We start from the raw sequence: 19,468 nt of genomic DNA on the forward strand, positions 1-19,468 counted from the left end.
AAAGGCCACTAAAATGTGCAGTTTTGTCACAGAAGACAATGCCACAGATGTCTCAAGATTTGAGGGAATGTGCAATTGGCATGCTGACTGTAGGAATGTCCACCAGAGCTGTTGCCAGATAATTTTATGTTAAGTTCTCTACCATAAGCCGCCTCCAATGTCGTTTTAGAGAATTTGGCAGTACGCCCAACCGGCCTCACAAGCGCAGACCATGTTTATGGCGTCGTGTGGGCGAGCGGTTTGCTGATGTCAAAGTTATGAACATTGTGCCCCATGGTGGCAGTGGAGTTATGGTATGGGCAGGCATAAGCTATAGACAACGAACACAATTACATTTTATCGATGGAAATTTGAATGCACAGAGATACCTTGACGAGATCCTGAGGCCCGTTGTCGTGCCATTAATCCCCGGGTCCTTAATCCATTAAACCACCACCATCACCTCATGTTTCATGTTCCATGTCGAAAGAATTTGTACACATTTCCTGGAAGCTGAAAATGTCCCTGTTCTTCCATGACCTGAATACTCACCAGTCATGTCACCCATTGAGCCAGTTTGGGATGCTCTTGATCGACCTGTACGACAGCGTGATCCAGTTCCCGCCAATATTTGGCAACTTCGCACAGTCATTGAAGAGGAGTGGCCACAGGCCACAAGTGCAAGGCCTGATCAACTTTATGTGAAGATGAGTCATGCTGTATGAGGCAAATGGTCACACTTGATACTGACTGGTTTTCTGATCCATGCCCCTACTTTTTATTTGAAGGTATCTGTATTCCCAGTCATGTGGAATCCATAGATTAGGGCATAATGCATTTATTTCAATTGACAAATTTCCATATATGACCTGTACCTCAGTAAAAATGTTGAAATTGTTGCATGTTGCGTTTATATTTTTGTTCGAGTATAAAACAGGCAGTAATGAGAGCTCTTAGGTGTTAATGGATAGGGTTCAGCCACCACAGGTCTGTCCGGCAAGACCAGGTCTTGAAAATGTTGTGAAACATCGCAGCACAATTGAAAAATATATGGCACACGGAAACCAAACAAGGGTGGGTGGTCTATAGTGATAGGTGGGATGGGTCTTGATGTATTCAGAACAGATTTATTCAGATGATGTGTTCACCACAACAAACTCCTTGAGTACTGACTGCTCACAGAAAGTGAGAGTGTAAAAGTGGTTCTATGGAAAGATAGGAGAAAACAATAACCATGAGTATAGGCTTACAAACAATATACAGGCCTGGTAGATAGTGCGGGCATACATGCTAGTAACTAGAATACATATGGCATACACAAATAATGCAACAATATCTCATTTCCCTGTCGGACAAGGATTTGCCCCACTTTCAAGAATCCCTGATCTAATCCCTACACATTTTGCTGAGACAAAGAAAGTGTTGCAGTTTTACAGCTAATTTCCTGTAAATAAATGTTTTTATCATGGTTTATGACGTTTTCATATGCTATATGGTGGCTAAATGTCACCATCGTGCGTGAAATATACAGACATACAACAAATAAGAGCAATGTGGCGATATTTTATTGATTGATTTGTATTAGGGAACGAAATAATCGAATGGATTTTGGAGACCGATGCACGTGATGAAAGCTGTCAATCAAAATAAGTTTGGTGAGGAGTGCTGATTGTGACGTAAACTGCGTCCCCCATTCTATTTCTAGTGTTCCATGGACGCAACATTCTAAACGCGCTGGAAATTCCAGTGTTTTTCACACACTGGCTCATTAGCAAAGTTACATTTTCTGCTGCTACATCTGAGTTTAAAGATTGCAATAATTACTGTATGAATTGGCTAACAAGACTCGGGTAAGTAGAAGGCAACATTTGATTCAAAAAGCACGGTTTTAGTCGGTTATTCGACGTGTCATCTATGCTGATTTAAACAAAAAAATGCGAGAAAAGTTTCCACGATGAATACTCAAACAGAAGAGAAATTGGTAAAAACCTGCTGTACGACCCAATGTTTGCCACAGGTTGACACTGTTGTCCAGTTTTGTGCTTTAAGTAAGATGACGTTGCCCATGACAACACTGACCAAAGGTGGATTTAGTTTAGGCCTGGCATTTGAAATCAATCTCTCTTGATTTTTCTCACAGTCATGTCTAGAAGAAGTGCAAGGCTTCTTAATGGAGGGTACTATGACCAGTCCTCTGATGACGAATCCTCTGGCTCCATTGTCTCCTACAAGGAAAGCCCTGTGCCTAGGTGTGTGAGTGAGAGAGTATCACTGTGTGTGCTATGATGCTTAATGCACTTAACTGTGTGTATCAAATCAAAATGTACGTGTGTCTGTCTCTCAGGGTATTCAACAAGAGGAAAATGAGAACTGGGGGCCATAAGGGAATCCAAAATCCAAATCGGCCAATCAACGGCGATGAATTAATTGGTATTGCTCACATCACTTCCTGCCTGCTCTAGGGGTTGTCCAGATTGATAAACCCTATCTAGTCCCTTGTTCTGTCTTGCCAACTCCATGACAACGATCATATGAGTTGTGACAGCACAGGATTAAGTCCCTAGTCTGGGTTAGACACTTTTGTAGATTGGAAATACTATGCAATAATATGCTATGTATTCCTAAAGTTCTCCCTCCCTCACCCTCTCCATCTTGTTCTCTCCCTCCCTCTTCCCCTCTGTCAGGCATGGTGCCAACTGTGAGGGCTGTCCAGAGAAGGCAGACCTTCCTGTCTCCTACTGTGGTCCCTGTTCCTGTGACCCCCGCTGCCTCTGTGTCCCTGCAGCCCAGCATGAGCTCCTCCAGCATTGGCTTCACCAGAATTGACAGCTCTGGCTACTGCTCTGATTCTGAGGAGCCACTGAGGGCTAAGCCATGCCCCAGCGGGATAGGCACTAGGGCCAGCGCTAGCTGCAGTGAGTTCAGTGTGTCTATGAGAGACAACATTAGCTTGGCATTTGCATGTCTCTATGCTTGTAAAAATAAGAAGAGAAAAAAAGCCTTGTTTGTTATCATTAGCTTAGCATCAGTGTGTCTCCAATATTACATTTACTGTAAGGGCTTTTTTTAATTTAAGTGTGTCTCTGCTTGTAGTTTGTTAGCATTAGCTAATCTCATGTCTTGTGGCTGGCTTGTGTGCATTTGCTTAGCGTTAGCTCGTTATTTTGCTTTTGCCTTGTTTGTTAGCATTAGCATTATCTTTGGCACTGTGTCCCTGTAGGCTGGTCATGTTTCCCGAATGGTTTGCCATCCTGGTTTGTCATCTTCCTCCTGCCTGTTCTCCTGACCTTCCGTGAGTGTGACGTAACATTAAAATCAAATTAAATCACATTTTATTGGTCACATACACATGGTTAGCAGATGTTATTGGGAGTGTAGTGAAATGCTTGTGCTTCTAGTTCTGGCAGTAATATCTATCAAGTAATCTAACAATTCCACAACAACTACCTAATAAACACAAATCTAAGGGGCTGGATTAAGAATATATACATGTATATGGATGCGCGATGACCAAGTGTCATAGGCAAGATGTTATAAAAATACAGTATATACATATGGGATGAGTAATGCAAGATATGTAAACATTATTAAAGTGACTAGTGATCTATTTATTAAAGTGGCCAATGATTTCAAGTCTGTATGTAGGCAGCAGCATCTCTGTGTTAGTGACAACTGTTTAACAGTCTGATGGCCTTGAGAGAGAAGCTGTTTTTCAGTCTCTCGGTCCCAGCTTTGATGCACCTGTACTGACCTCGCCTTCTGGATGGTAGTGGGGTGAACAGGCAGTTGCTCGGATGGTTGTTGTCCTTGATGATCTTTTTGGCCCACACATTCATGTTCACACGTCTAAATATCCTCCTATGCATCTGTCCTCTGTGTGACCTGTACCACAATGTCTTCCCTGCAGTATTTGTCTTTCCGATCGTGTTCCCCACCATGAACCTCAGCCTTCCAATGAACCGCCCGACTCAACCTGACTCTCCACTCGACCTGACTCCAAAGGCTACGGTAGGACCTCTTATTTTTATGGTGATGTCTCACATGGCACTCTATACAGTGCCCCACTCTGGTCAAAGGAAGTGCGCTACGTAGGGAATAGTGCCATTTGGTACAGACTGTTATCTATGTTTTGATTGGGTGAATGCTGAAAGCTATGCATGGGCAACACTCTTGTTGACTAGTTAAAACTCTTTCCACAGTATGGAAGTCCTATCATGGATTCAGCTCTCAAAAACAAAATGGACACCATCCAGGTACAAAACAGAGCGGGAGGGCTGGGTGGAGAGAATGCACAAAATGTTTGGACATTCATTTATCTGACTTGTGCTTGTCTTGCAGAGAGAGATTGAGATCCTTAAAAAGAAAGCACACCAGCACCAAGGCATTTCCCAGGTGAGAATACTCTACCTATCCCTTTGTAACAAGATAAAAAAAGGTTTAAAACACAGGTCTAGCGATGTATTTTGTCTGATTCTTTCTTTCAGCTGAGAGTGGAAGTACCAGGGATTATTTTCTATTTTTCTTTGTGTAGTATTGCCAGTTTGTCATTTGAGAAGTGGTATCAATAATTGCCCTTCAGGAATGAACAAACGCATTCAATTGAATAAACTTTGTCCACCAGCAGATGGTACAAAGACTGAATATAGACATGAGGGAAGTAAGGAGCGAGATTAACAACGTCAGAGAGAAAGTGAACAGGTGAGTGTGGACCAGTCTTGAAACAACCCATATAGCTCCTAGCCCATAAAAAAAAGTTATGTTGTATTCTATTCTAGAAGACAAATCTGATTCTCACAAAGTAGAAAATACATTTATTTTGTGTTTCATTCTATTCCATTGTAGTGTCTCTATTTCTGTCTCTGCTGCCGGAGAGCGTCTGGCCCAGGATGCTGCAGAGTTCAGCAGCAAGATGTCTGATTTCCAAGAGGAACAATCCATTACCACACAGCTGGTCAGAGCCCTGGAGGACACCAGTGATACGGTAACACGCACGTACACGCAGGCACATGTGCGTACACACACACACACACACACTTCTCCTAATGTGCGTGATCTCTGTGTTCTCTAGCTGCAGCAACAGGTGACCTTCATTCAAAACCATCCCCCCCCTGCTCCCACACCAGAAAACATACACATGACGCCTGCTTTTAAAGAGGCCATGGAGAAATGGCTGAGTGACCGACTGGCCCAGGTGGGTTGATTTGATTTATTTTTCTGGTAAAATAAGCAGATGTCAACTTTTTTTAACTCATCATTGTGTGTGATTGTGTCTGGCAGAATGAGAGATGGGACGTGAAACAGCTGATAAAGGATTGCAGTCGTCCATTGGCGGACCGACTGCCTGACTTTGCCTTGGAGTCTCAAGGTTTGTGACGTCATCACTGTACTTCAGCATATTCTTTGTATCTGTCACAGAAATATTCACTGTGTGTGGTTGTGTGTAGGTGGCAGTATTGTAACCAGCAGATGCTCTGAGACGTATCAGACCCGTTCGGCCTGCGTGAGCTTCCTGGGGATTCCCCTGTGGTATCCTGCAGAGACCCCCCGGACTGTCATCCAGGTTGGTACCTCTCTCTCTCCCTCTGTGTCATCCAGGAACCTATATCTCTCTTTCTGAAGTCTGTCGTTGTGACCACCATGTTTAAATACAGGTTAACCCTTCTCCTACAATTGTCTGCCTGCAGAAGTCTTAACATGATACAAAAATCCCCATCAAAATCCATCTGTTTCACCTTGAGATGTTTTTTTTTGTATGGGTTGTCTCAATCCACCGATATCTCTGACAAGTGGCAGAGCTAGAGTGATGTTTGTCAGACCATGAGACTCCGAAAACCGGGCTTCTCACGAAAATGTCTAACTGTTTGGCCTACAAAATATAATGATGAGACTCTCACGAACACAATGGTGGTCTGTTTTGCTCTACGTCCCCCACAAGCATCATGGGACTTGCGCATGTAATCAAAACCACAAATGCTGATGCTCCAGATACTCAACTAGTCTAAAGAAGGTCAGTTTTATTGCTTCTTTCATCAGAACAACAGTTTTCAGCTGTGCTAACATAATTGCAAAAGGGTTTTCTAATGATTAATTAGTCTTTTAAAATGATAAACTAACACAATGTGCCATTGGAACACAGGAGTGATGGTTACTGATAATGTGCCTCTGTGCGCCTATGTAGATATTCAATAACAAAATCAGCCGCTTCCAGCTACAATAGTCATTTACAACATTAACAATGTCTGCACTGTATTTCTGATAAATTTGATATTTTAATGGACAACAAAATTAGCTGATAAATTTTATTTTAATGAACAAAAAATGTGCTTTCATAAACAAGGACATTTATAAGTGACCCCAAACTTTTGAATGGTAGTGTAGACACCTTCAAATGAGTGGATTCTGCTATTTCAGCCACACACATTGTTGACAGGTGTATAAAATTGAGTACACAGCCGTGCAATCTCCATAGACGAACATTGGCAGTAGAATGGCCTTACTGAAGAGCTCAGTGACTGTCAGTGATTCTGCCCTGCTAGAGCTTCCCCGGTCAACTATAAGTGCTGTTATTGTGAAGTGGAAACATCTAGGAGCAACAACGGCTCAACCGCGAAGTGGTTGCCCACACAAACTCACAGATCGGGACCGCCAAGTGCTGAAGCGCGTACCGAGGTCCAAACTGCCTCTGGAAGAACTGTTTGTCGAGAGCTTCATGAAATGGGTTTCAATGGCTGAGCAGCCGCACACAAGCCTAAGATCACCATGCGCAATGCCAAGCATTGGCTGTAGTGGTGTACAACTGACCACCATTGGACTCTGGCGCAGTGGAAACGAGTTCTTTAGAGTGATTAATCACGCTTCACTATCTAGCAGTCCGATACCTGCCACAATGCATAGTGCCAACTGAAGTTTGGTGGAGGAATAATGGTCTGGGGCAGTTTTTTGCGGTTCAGGCTAGGCCCCTTAGTTCCAGTGAAGGAAATCTTAACGCTACAGCATACAATGAATGACATTCTAGGCAATTCTGTGCTTCTGGCAACAGTTTGGGGAAGGCTCTTTTCAGCATGACAATGCCCCCATGCACAAAGCAAGATCACTTCCCCCAAAACTTTTTTTTTTTTTCACTTCCCATGTAGTGAATCTATTATACAATGTATTTCTAGGGGCTAATATCAGTAATGCCAAATTCAATGTTTCATCAAATTAATTGTTTTATATTTTGTTTTGAAAATTAATAATCTAATAGCTAAATTATCCTTGGTATAACAATCTTAAAACAATTCCATATGTAAAAAACGACTTGTCTGCTTGTGCAGGGTTACCTGATTCAACTTGTCAGCTAATCATCAAACCCTCAATAGGTTGAATGAGGTGTTTGTCCAGGGCTATAATGAAACCGTGTACTGTTGGGGGTACTGGAGGACCAGGGTTGGGGGTACTGGAGGACCAGGGTTGGGGGTACTGGAGGACCAGGGTTGGGAAACGCTGCTTTAGAGTTAAAGACCGATCATCTTTCATCCCCTCAGGGCCAGCAGGTGCTGCCTGGCAAGTGTTGGCCGTTTCCTGGGGCCCAGGGCACTATGACCATTGCCCTGTCTCACCCCATCCACGTGACCCACGTCTCTCTGGAGCACCTCTCCACTGCAGTCTCCCCTAATGGGCGCATCGACAGCGCCCCCAAGGACTTTGCCATCTACGTGAGTTAACTCTGACCCCAGTTCCTGTATTCACAGTGTCTCTGAGTAGGGGGTGGCTCTTTTCTTCCCTGGTCAGCATTCCTACTCTGAGACTATTTCCTTTTTTGTACCACAGAATTTCCAGTGGGACAATTTGCACAGGGATGTTTTAGTGCTATGTTGAATACCTTTTAATTGACTCCCTCACACGTCTCTCACATTCTTTCTGTGTAGGGAATGTCTACTGTCGGCGAAGAGGGATCACTGCTCGGAATGTTTACATATGACCAGGCTGGAGATCCCCTACAGACGTTCGAATTGCCTGTGAGTCAAATGCTGACAAACTATTAGCCTGCATCTTTACTATGAGTATCTCTAATGAGACAGGTAGATGATACATTTTGGGGCCTAATGTGTATGCAAAACAATGGGTTGAGTAAGACTTCTCAAAATTAAATATGCTTGGACCTCTCTCGCTCTCCCTCAGAACCCTACCGCAGTGTATCGGTATGTGGAGCTCCATGTCCGCAGCAACTGGGGTCACCAGGACTACACCTGTGTGTACCGCTTCCGGGTTCATGGCAAGATGTCTTTCTTTTGAGGGCGATCGGCTATCCATCTCAACCCCTGTGTTTGTGTGTGTCCACCCCAACCCTAGAATTTTCATTTTCATACTGGAGCATATATTTTGCCTCTAAATAAAATCTCTATTGGGCAGTGTTTTGTATGGGTTTGGTCACAAGTTGGAACTGAGTGTAATGATGGTGGCCATATTGTATTCCCAATAGATTTGAATTACACCAGAATAGTTGTAAATGTCATAAGTGTAGTACACAATTCTAAAAGATGTATCTTATTTGCAAAACTCATATTTACAGATGATTAAACCCCCATCAAATGCTATTATGGCAGCCTTATTGGATTTGGAGAAAATTCCAGGGTGTCCCCCAAGGGTCAATAACCCTCTATGCCCTGAAATACACTAAGGAGTCCTTTGACTGAAATAAAAACATTACTTTTCTGTTTCTGGGGCTGGACCCAGAAACTTGGAACGTTGTCTTTTAACCAGCTACCAAAAATTGAAGTCTACATTCGTTAATATTTCCGCCTGTTGTTTCCGTGTTAACAGGTTGTTATTTCCACAATGCATCAAGATATCCTTTTTTCTGTTTGTGTATGTAGGGCAGCCAGGCAATATTCTGCACTCTTTGGGTGCGTTCGAGCAGTAAGGCTAACGAAGATGACTGTAGACAAGTCAACGAGTGAATTCAGAGGAAGTGCGTATGCGACGTACGAAAGTCAGACAGTGTTGTGGTCATAGGGAAAGAGGCCTTTAGTGGCCAAAAGGCCATATTATCCTAGGCGGAGTCACTGAGGGCTTCCACCATCTTAATGTAGTCAACTGGGTGGGACTTTCAACTTCATTGGCTGATCCCTCCTGGTGACCCTGTTGGAGGGATCAGCCAATATTGAAGAAGAATGTCAAAATGGAGATTCCTTCAATGGCTCTGGCCATGCTGTAACAGGTGCTATAATGGCACAGATACGAAGATGAGTGCCCTATCTCCATGGTTGTGGTTTCCCTACAGCAAGGCTCTATGCAACATGGCAGTGTTGCCATTAATAAAAGTTTTTATTAGAATGTCAAAATAAACATGTCTCCAGCCCCCCATATCACACCCTCAAACAGTAAATATGTGTTTACATTGTACCTTTGATCACATGGAATTTGTGAAGTTCATGCAGTTATCCCCATAATGCAACACACTTTGAAAGGCAATAAAACAATATTTTTACACGACCATACATTACATAAATGGGAGACATTAGAGATGTGAAAAAACATGGTTGTGTTTTGTAACTTCTACCTTGGGTAGGATTTTCTAAAAATAAAAAAAAGTGGGGGCATTGCCAATAGAGCTCACCAGCTTGTAGTCATAAAAAAACTGAAGTTATTTACCTCATGCTCCTTCAGTCATTCCTAAGGGGGAAAGAATAGGGTTTTGGGATACATGCTGAAAATAAGGTCTGAGGTTAACACAGGCTTATGAGCGCTTATATGTTTTGTCCTCTGAGATATCAGTCAGTTAATATGAACTTTATGAAGACTTGCCTTTTGTTTATTACATCAATTCAGAAAAAGTGACGTTGGCTGATAATCTTTATCTCAAAGAACAAAACGTATAAGATCTTCTGAGCCTGTGTTTACCACAGGCATTTATCCAAAAACCCTATTAAAAACTACATTTGTATTTATTATGGATCCCCATTAGCTGCCAAGGCAGCAGCTCTTCTTCCTGCGGTCCAGAAAAATTAAGGCAGTTTATACCATTTTAAAAACATTACAATACATTCACAGATTTCACAACACACTGTGTGCCCTCATGCCCTTATTCCACCACGACCACATATCTACAGTACTAAATCCATGTGTATGTGTGTGTATAATGCGTATGTTATTATGTGTGTGTGTGTGTGTGTGTTTGTCCCAAATACAATGCTTTTAGTTTTAGTCCTAAATATTTCAAACGTATTCCTTGCCACCCATTCTGAAACTAACTACAGCTCTTTGTTAAGTGTAGCAGTCTATTCAGTCGCTGTAGTAGCTGACGTGTATAGTGTTGAGTCATCTGCATACATAGACGCAATGGCTTTACTCATAGCCAGCGTTATGTCATTAGAAAAGATTGAAAAAAAGTAAGGGGCCTAGACTGCTGCCCTGGGGAATTCCTGATTCTACCTGGATTATGTTGGAGAGGCTTCCATTAAAGAACACCCTCTGTCTTCTGTTAGACAGGTAACTTTTTATCCACAATATAGCAGGGGGTATAAAGCCATAACACATATGTTTTTCCAGCAGCAGACTGTGATCGATAATGTCAAAAGCCGCACTGAAGTCTAACAAAACAGCCCCCACAGTCTTTTTATCATCAATTTCTCTCAGTCAATCATCAGTCATTTGTGTAAGTGCTGTGCTTGTTGCATGTCCTTCCCTATAAGAGTGCTGAAAGTCTGTTGTCAATTCATTTACTGTAAAATAGCATTGTATCTGGTCAAACACAATTTTTTCCAGAAGTTTACTAAGGGTTACTAACAGGCTGATAGGTAAAAAAAACATCTGTCGTTCTGCCCCTGAACAACCCACTGTGCCTAGGCTGTAATTGAAAATAAAAAAATGTTTCTTAACTGACTTGCCTAGTTTTAAAAAAAAGGGCGCTTTACTATTCTTGGGTAGCGGAATGACTTTAGCTTTCCTCCAGGCCTGAGGGCGCACACTTTCTAGTTGGCTTAAGTTGATGATGTGGCAATAGCGTCTGCTATTATCCTCAGTAATTTTCCATCCAGATTGTCAAACCCCGGTGGCTTGTCATTGTTGATAGACAACAATACTTTTTTCACCTTTTCCACACTGACTTTACAGAATTCAAAAGTACAATTCTTGTCTTTCATAATTTGGTCCGATATACATGGATGTGTAGTGTCAGCGTTTGTTGCTGGCATGTCATCCCTAAGTTTGCTTATCTTGCCAATGAAAAGGTCATTAAAGTAGTTGGCAATATCATTTGGCTTTGTGATGAATTAGCCATCTGATTCAATGAATGATGGAGCCGAGTTGGCTTTTTTTCCCCCCCAAATTTAATTTAAGGTACCCCAAAGCTTTTTACTATTATTCTTCATATAATTTATCTCTGTTTCATAGTATAGTTTATTTTTATTTAGTTAGTCACATGATTTCTTAATTTTCAGTAAGTTTGCAAATCAGTTGGGCTGCCAGCCTTATTTACCTCATCCCTCTCAACCATACAATTGTTCAATTCCTCATCATTCCAAGGGGATTAAACAGTTTTTACAGCCATTTTCTTAATGGGTGTGTGCTTATTAGTAACTGGAATGAACAATTTCATAAATGTGTCAAGTGCAGCGTCTGGTTGCTCCTCATTACACACCACAGACCAGCAAATATTATTTACATCATCAACATATAAATCACTACAAAACATATTGTATGACCTCTTATACACTGTATTAGGCCCAGCCTGTCCTCTTATACATTATATTAGGACCAGCCTTTGGAACGTTGCTTTTCCTACAAATGGCTATTATATTGTGATCACTACATCCTATAGATTTGGATTTTGCTTTACAGCAAATCTCTGCAGCATTAGTAAAGATCTGATCAATACATGTTGATGATTTTATTCCTGTGCAGTTTGTAACTACCCTGGTGGGTTGACTGACAACCTGAACCAGGTTGCAGGAACTGGTTACAGTTTTAAAAAAAATTCTTGAGTGGGCAGCTTGATGAGAGCCAGTCAGTATTTAAATCACCCAGAAAATATACCTCTCTGTTGATATCGCATACATTATCAAACATTTCACACATATTATCCAGTTACTGACTGTTAGCACTTGGTGGTCTATAGCAGCTTCCCACAAGAATGGGCTTTAGGTGAGGCAGATCAAATCAAAGTTTATGATGAACCTGTAGCCATATTACTTCTACAGTATTTAACATTAGATCGTCTCTAAGCTTTACAGGAATGTGGTTCTGAATATAGACCGCAACACCGCCCGTGTCTGCATTTCTGTCTTTTCGGTAGATGTTATAACCATGTATTGCTACCACTGTATCATCGAAGGTATTATCTAAGTGAGTTTCAGAGATAGTCAGAATATGACTGTCATCTGTTACAAGCTAGTTATTGACTTCATGGACCTTGTTTCTCAGGCTGCATATGTTAATATGGGCTATTTTTTAGCACTTTTCTGGGTTGCTTGATTGTTTTTAATGCTGTACTGGGAAGCTTATCTTAAGTAGACATGCCCATGCTATTTATATTGGAGCTGATAGTGCAGGGTGAGCTGCACAAAGTGGTCTTCCTACTAGGGCACACTACCTCAGTGCTAACAGTGTAACTGGTTCACAGGCTCATGATTACTGCATAGCTGTAGTATAATCCGAGGTATTCGTTGCAATTAGGGTCACAAAAGTTAAGTTACTTATGTTGTGTTTGCCAATGCCCCTAGGATACGGTACATTTGATGCAGCATTATGACGACTCATTGTCACAATGGTAGGAATTAACTGAGCTGGTCTTGGACAACTGAAAAGTAATTGTTTCAACGCAGACTTGAAGTGCGTGGACAGAGTCCAGGAGCCAAGATGATTTGGATGGACGGCGTCATTCCAGTAGACTACCTACTGTTTTCAGGTGTCAAGGTGATCTATTAAAGTAACTCCAGCAGAGCTACAGTAATCTTTTAGACAGATGTGTAATGCCAGCAGTCTGCTGAATCTTTCACACCTGCGGCCCAATGATGGTACGTACTGGACCTGAAATGATTGGCTGTTTTAATGCTTTTAATGCTAAAATCAGTTCTTTAAAATCCTTTAAAATGTTCCAAGCTAGCTCTCCGGATGTCTTTTGACCCCACATGGACTACGACAGTGTCAGCTCCCGGCATCTGTGGTAGAACAGTCGGAAGCAACCTTGTGATGGATGTCCTGTTCTCGTGCTCCCGGGTAACACAGGGTTTTTGTCTTAGGAACCGAGATGTTTCTCACCATAGAGCTGCCATTAATTTTTCCATAGGCTTTGTCCAACAAGTTAGAGCCTACAAAAAGACGCCATTACTATTGCTCTCTATGGCATACTGTTCCAGACAGGTCCCAGAGGTGTCTTTTTGTATTGGTGTGGGGAGAAGAAAAAAAGGAGAAGAGGGTATCTGCAGCTCAATGTAGCGAGTGGGCGTGTCGAAAGGAGTGGGTGTGTGGAAAGGAGTGGATATTTGGAAAGTTGTGTGTGTCGAAATGAGTGGGCGTGTGGAAAGTAGTGGGCGTGTCAAAAGGAGTGGGTGTGTGGAAAGGAGTGGATATTTGGAAAGTTGTGTGAGTGTGAAAAGTAATGGGCGTGTCTAAAGAAGTGGGCGTGTCAAAAGCACTCTGCTATACGTTAGACATATTTTTTTACCCAGTTTGGTCTTTGTATTTCACTGTTAGTTTTATACAAATTATTTTAAACGTTCAGTTATAAAACCAACGATGGTTTCTTTTTGAAAAAAAGTACTGATGATGGGTGAACTGTTGCTTCATGCGTTGCATGTATGTGCTTACTGTGACTGTCACCCTGATACTAGGTAGCTACCTCCCACACCGTTGCTGGGCGGTGGTGCTTGTCAAATGAAGGTGTTCCCAAGGAAGCTAAAGTAACTGAGCTAAATGACTACCGCCCCATAGCACTCACTTATGTCATCATGAAGTGCTTTGAGACTAGTCAAGGACCATATCACCTCCACCCTACCTGACACCCTAGACCGACTCCAATTTGCTTACCGCCCCAATAGGTCCACAGACAACGCAATCGTTCTCAGCCCTCTCCTGTACTCCCTGTTCACCCACGACCCCAACTCAATCATCAAGATTGCAGACGACACTACAGTGGTAGGCTTGATTACCAACAACGACGAGACGGCCTACAGGGAGGAGGTGAGGGCCCTCGGAGTGTGGTGTCAGGAAAATAACCTCACACTCAACATCAACAAAACAAAGGAGATGATCGTCAACTTCAGGAAACAGCAGAGGGATCACCCCCCTATCCACATCGATGGGACAGTAGTGGAGAGGGTAGAAAGTTAAGTTCCTCAGCGTACACATCATGGACAAACTGAAATGGTCCAACCACACAGACAGCGTGGTGAAGAAGGTGCAGCAGCGCCTCTTCAACCTCAGGAGGCTGAAGAAATGCGGCTTGTCACCAAAAACACTCACAAACTTTTACAGATGCACAATCGAGAGCATCCTGTCGGGCTGTATCACCGCCTGGTACGGCAACTGCTCCGCCCATAACCGTAAGGCTCTCCAGAGGGTAGTGAGGTCTGCATAACGCATCACCGGGGGCAAACTACCTGCCCTCCAGGACACCTACACCACCCAATGTCACAGGAAGGCCATAAAGATCATCAAGGACAACAACCACCCGAGCCACTGCGTGTTCACCCCGCTATCATCCAGAAGGCGAGGTCAGTACAGGTGCATCAAAGCAGGGACCAAGAGACTGAAAAACAGCTTCTATCTCAAGGCCATCAGACTGCCATCACTAACATTGAGTGGCTGCTGCCAACATACTGACTCAACTCCAGCCACTTTAATAATGGAAAAATCTTGCCATCTATCACTAGCCACTTTAAACAATGCCACTTTTACATGTTTACATACCCTACATTACTCATCTCATATGTATATACTGTACTCTATACCATCCATTGCATCTTGCCTATGGAGGGAGGGCATGAACAGCAACGACACAGTGCCCTTCATATCACATTTTATTTGTCACATACACATGGTTAGCAGATAATAATAAATAAATAATATTAGATATTTATTGTGTAGGCTGCTATCCTACTTGAACTAAATTCAAGGGAGGGGGAAAAAAATTGCCACATTAGCTACCATTGAGTATTTCAAGTTGAAGGCACACAGCTGTACCCCAGGCATTGTTTCCAGAAAACAGGATCCCCCACTATAGTGAATGGGAAAACGGCCATCTTCGTGGTCAATATCCGTGGATATAAAAAAAAACATTTGAACACAATTATGGTACCAATAATTGCTTTTATTTCACAAGATGTATATCCTTGAACTGATTACTTTACTTTAAAATCACACACAGGTTAAGTTAAAAGGATCATTTAGTTGCTCATGACAGCCTGCAGTACCCCAGTCGGCCTTCATCTTGACATACTCCATGAGAGTGGGCAGTACTGAGCTAGCCTACAACGTCACTTCCTGGAGTACCTCAAACTACACATGCAATGTTTCCAAAAACTCCTCCAGATAGCAAGATGGCGACACGCTGAATTGACACTTCCTGATCAAATGCACCACTGACTTTAAAAATAAATAAATATATTTCATTAACAACAAATCAATACATAAAGCATGAGGGAACACAAGCATACATAGATTACAAACAATGGACAATCGAGCTAGGGGGTACAATATCACATTACAATTACACAAGGACCTTAAGGGACATGCATATACTTACAATTCTAACAGCTTTTTTGTTAGTAGAGCATTTAACCGTCTTAAAATACAGTTCAATTTCTTTTTGTAGGGTACGAAAATGTGGTTTTCTGTTTGTAAATGTACATTTGTGTATATGAAATTTGGCCAAAAGAATAATGAAATGAATTACATTTCTATTGTATGTAAAGAATCCAAACAGTATATCTCTCCACGATAGTATAACATTTTCTTAAATGTGTTCAATTATAAACCTACTGATGTCTTGCCACCGTTTTCTTACATGCATACAATGCCAAAAAAGATGCAACACTGTTTCTGGGTGGTCATTACAAAAGGAGCAATTTGAGTTGATGTTTTCCTTAAACTTCTTCATATAGTGGTTGGCAGGATAATATTTATTAATAATTTTAAAGGAAACTTCCTGAATTTAGCTAACAAGTAGGTATGTGTGTGGCAACATCCAAACTTTTTTCCAACAGATATTATCAATAAATCCATTCCAATAAGGCATGACATAAGGTATAGATACAACATCCTGCTGAAACAAGGTTTGTATCGCTCTGTTGTTGAATGGCCCAAAAGAGAAACAAATCTTTCCTACTGATGAGTCAACAGGGTCAATAGAAGGTAGGCTCTGAGGGTCAGGTCTTGACACGTTCCTGAATAACATAGCAACACCTGAGGGAATGGCATCTAAAACAATTGCAAAATCTTTAGGTGTTACAGGGACCTTGTAAAGTGATTAGAATGATTTATAACTGAGTAAAAGACCCTCTGCATTTACCAGTTGGCTCACCAATAGGATATTATTTCGGAATCAATATTCTAAAAACAAATAATTATTTTTATACAATATATCACGATTATTCCATATATAATATCCGTGTCGAGAAATTGTGTTTATTAAATTAAGAACCATGACAAGAAAACCTGCCGATGAAAAGCAGAAAGTTTCACTGGAACTTTGTCAATGTTATAATTGCAAAACAACATGAAGTTAAGGCCACCAAAAGTAGAGAAGACATGATGAGGAATAAAATTCCAGATAGAAGTGGGTCTTCTTAGGAATTGTTTTATCCAATTGATCTTAAAAGTATTATTTAAAGTAGTAAAGTCCAGAAAATTCTGTCCAACATTCTCATAAGTGTTCATTACAACAGTTTTCCTAATGTAATGGGTACGGTTTCTCCACAGAAAGTTGAAAAGCATCTGGTCTATCTCCTTGCTTATTTTACTGTCAAGATCTAAAGATAGAGCACCATATGTTAGTCTAGAGATACCTTCAGCCTTGGTTATTCGGACTCTACCTTTTAAAGATAAGTCCCTCTGTAGCCATTGATTTAGCTTCTTCTGTTTTTCTTATAAGAAAGTTAACATTTAGTAAGCCTTTAGACTTCTGATCCTTTGTAATGGTTATGCTTAAATATGTACGTTCTTATTTGACTGGAATACCATAATATGAAGGTGTCACACAATCTTTGACAGCTATGAGTTCACATGTATTAATGTTAAGATATAGACCAGACGCTTTGGAAAAGGATTGTATCACAGTGATCGATATGGGAATTTGGTTAGCGTCTTTCAGAAAAAGTGTAGTATCATCAGCCAGCTGGCTTATAATAATTTCTTTACCAGCTATGGAAATACCTTGTACAGGACTATTATTTAAATAATTTGCAAGAAGTTGGGTGATTAATAAAAACAGGTACGGAGAGATAGGACAACCTTGCCTAATTCCTCTCTTTAACTCAAATCTAGGTGAGGTGCCATATTTCAATTTGATAGAACTGTTACCATTTGCATAGAGTCTTGATAGCCTTACATAAAACATCCCCAAAGCCAAGTCTCTCAAGGGAGTGGAAGAGAAACTGATGCTCTACTGTGTCAAATGCTTTATAAAAATCTAAAAATAATATGAAGCTATCCTCAGTTATTACGTCTGAGTAGTCAAGTATGTCTAATACTAGTCTGACATTGTTAGAAATGTCTGTTCCTCATGAAGCCAGACTGTGATTCATCAATGATTGCATCCAGGACTTCTTTAATTATTTTTGCAAGTAGTAAGGCTAATATCTTAGTCATTATTAAGAAGACAAATTGGATGCCAGTTATCGATGAGCAGCACTTCTTTTTTAGGCTTAGGTATCAGTGTTATTAACCCTTGACTCATTGTAGGAGGGAGAACATTGTTTTTAATACTCTCTAAAAAGACTTCAAATAGGAATACTTGTTCAGAAAATAATTTGTAAAATTCTGATGTAATTCCATCAACACCTGGTGATTTATTGTTCTTTAGATGTTTGATAGACTCTATAATCTCTTCAACTTTGATGGGTTCATCACACTGTTTAGATTCTATATCACTGATAAGAGTGAATATTTCAGTGAGTTAAAAAACATATCTGTGGATTCCTGACAGTACGTAGAGCTATACACTTTTCTGTAAAAATTGCTACAGTATTTAGCGATACATTTTTGGTCATCTGTAATAACGACATCAATGTTTAACTTATGGATAGTGTTATTTTTAGAGTGAAATTTCTCAAGTCTAAAGAAATAGGATGAATTCTGTTCTCCCTCCTCAATCCATTTTTTCCTAGATCTAATAAAGGCTCCTTCTGCTTTTAAATTTATATATATTATCCAGTTTATTTTGTAACTCAATTAGTTCCATCTTCTCCTCCCCGAGAGGTCGGCTGGGGACCTCTGAGAAAGGGAAGAATTCTTAATGATCACCTTTTCCTCCTCAGCTCTTCTAGTCTTGTCAAGATTACTACCATATTTTCTAAGGTATTTGGACACCTCAAATTTAAAGAGCTCCCAGCTCTTGCAATAAGATTTTTCTTAACAAGACATTCCCAAAAGTGTGAGAGCAGATCTTTAACCTTAAATTTAACTATATCATTATTTAATAATGAGCTATTTATCTTCCAGTAGGATGCTCTACCAAGGTTAGTATCAGGGGTAGATATTTTGATATCAATGTAAATAGCCCTATGGTCTGTGAGGGGAGTAGTACAAATATTTGTAGTAACACACTCACTATCAATACATTTGGATATAAGCCAAACATCGATTCTGGATTGTCTGGAACCTGTTTTGTTACTCCAAGTGAATGATCTGTCGGCCGGAAACCTCTCTCTCCATATATCAGTAAGATCAAACTTTTCCATAAAAAGTATTAAACCCAAATTCTGATTGGTTGGCCTACCTGGGGGCCATCTATCAGTTGAATTATCTATTGTAATGTTAAAGTCCCCTCCTATCAATAATAACGAATTGGGAAATTTAGATAACCAATGAAGTATATGTTTCTCTATAGATTCAAGCAACTCATCATTCTCATGTTTGGTGTTGTACCTGTAGAAGTTACAGTAATGAGCGTACTGTCATTGTAACTCATCATTCTCATGTTTGGTGTTGTACCCGTAGAAGTTTACAGTAATGAGTGTAATGTCATTGTAACTGATCACAAGACAAATAAAAGTGACCAAAGGGGTCACATTGTAGAATATTACCAACAAAGGTATTTTTCATTGCAGTGACACCAGCGGAGCGTTCAGATCCATGGGAAAGCCAAATATCGTTGCCCCACTGTGACCTCCAGAAGTTGGCATCAGCCGAAATTGAGTGAGACTCTTGAAAAAAGCTAAAATCTGTTTGAAATTGTTTAGCAAATAAAAATTAGGCCTTGTGCTTCACATTGTTTCGTAACCCCCTAGCATTAAGAGAAACTATAGACAAAGACAAAACAACAAAGATTATATAAAAGTATAAATTAAAG

The 19,468-nt window shown here is 40.8% G+C and overlaps 1 protein-coding gene across 2 annotated transcripts; it reads left to right on the top strand.

The window, feature by feature from the left end:
* Positions 1–1,655: 1,655 nt before the first annotated feature.
* On the top strand, positions 1,656–9,370 carry LOC109868663 (SUN domain-containing protein 1). Of its 2 annotated transcripts, none has more exons than XM_020458375.2 (16): positions 1,656–1,829; positions 2,120–2,228; positions 2,324–2,409; positions 2,664–2,894; positions 3,200–3,271; positions 3,887–3,987; positions 4,179–4,232; positions 4,318–4,371; positions 4,601–4,677; positions 4,822–4,960; positions 5,048–5,170; positions 5,257–5,344; positions 5,424–5,539; positions 7,503–7,673; positions 7,887–7,976; positions 8,140–9,370. In XM_020458375.2, the coding sequence occupies exons 2-16, from the start codon at positions 2,122–2,124 to the stop codon at positions 8,251–8,253; spliced, it is 1,623 nt and encodes a 540-aa protein (XP_020313964.1). In that variant the 5' UTR covers positions 1,656–1,829; positions 2,120–2,121; the 3' UTR covers positions 8,254–9,370. The 2 variants fall into 2 exon arrangements, with proteins under 2 accessions (XP_020313964.1, XP_020313965.1); XM_020458376.2 differs by having other exon boundaries at positions 1,658–1,829; positions 4,604–4,677.
* The last annotated feature ends 10,098 nt before the right edge of the window (positions 9,371–19,468 follow it).

The sequence above is a fragment of the Oncorhynchus kisutch genome, linkage group LG23 (assembly GCF_002021735.2).
Source record: "Oncorhynchus kisutch isolate 150728-3 linkage group LG23, Okis_V2, whole genome shotgun sequence".
Classification (NCBI taxonomy): domain Eukaryota; kingdom Metazoa; phylum Chordata; class Actinopteri; order Salmoniformes; family Salmonidae; genus Oncorhynchus; species Oncorhynchus kisutch.

Bases quoted from the DNA above. Each gene is read 5' to 3' on its own strand.
- LOC109868663 (XM_020458375.2), top strand. From the start codon at position 2,122: ATGTCTAGAAGAAGTGCAAGGCTTCTTAATGGAGGGTACTATGACCAG. The intron at 2,895-3,199 runs GTGAGTTCAGTG...GTGTCCCTGTAG, and splicing joins TAGGGCCAGCGCTAGCTGCA to GCTGGTCATGTTTCCCGAAT. The intron at 3,272-3,886 runs GTGAGTGTGACG...TCTTCCCTGCAG, and splicing joins GCCTGTTCTCCTGACCTTCC to TATTTGTCTTTCCGATCGTG.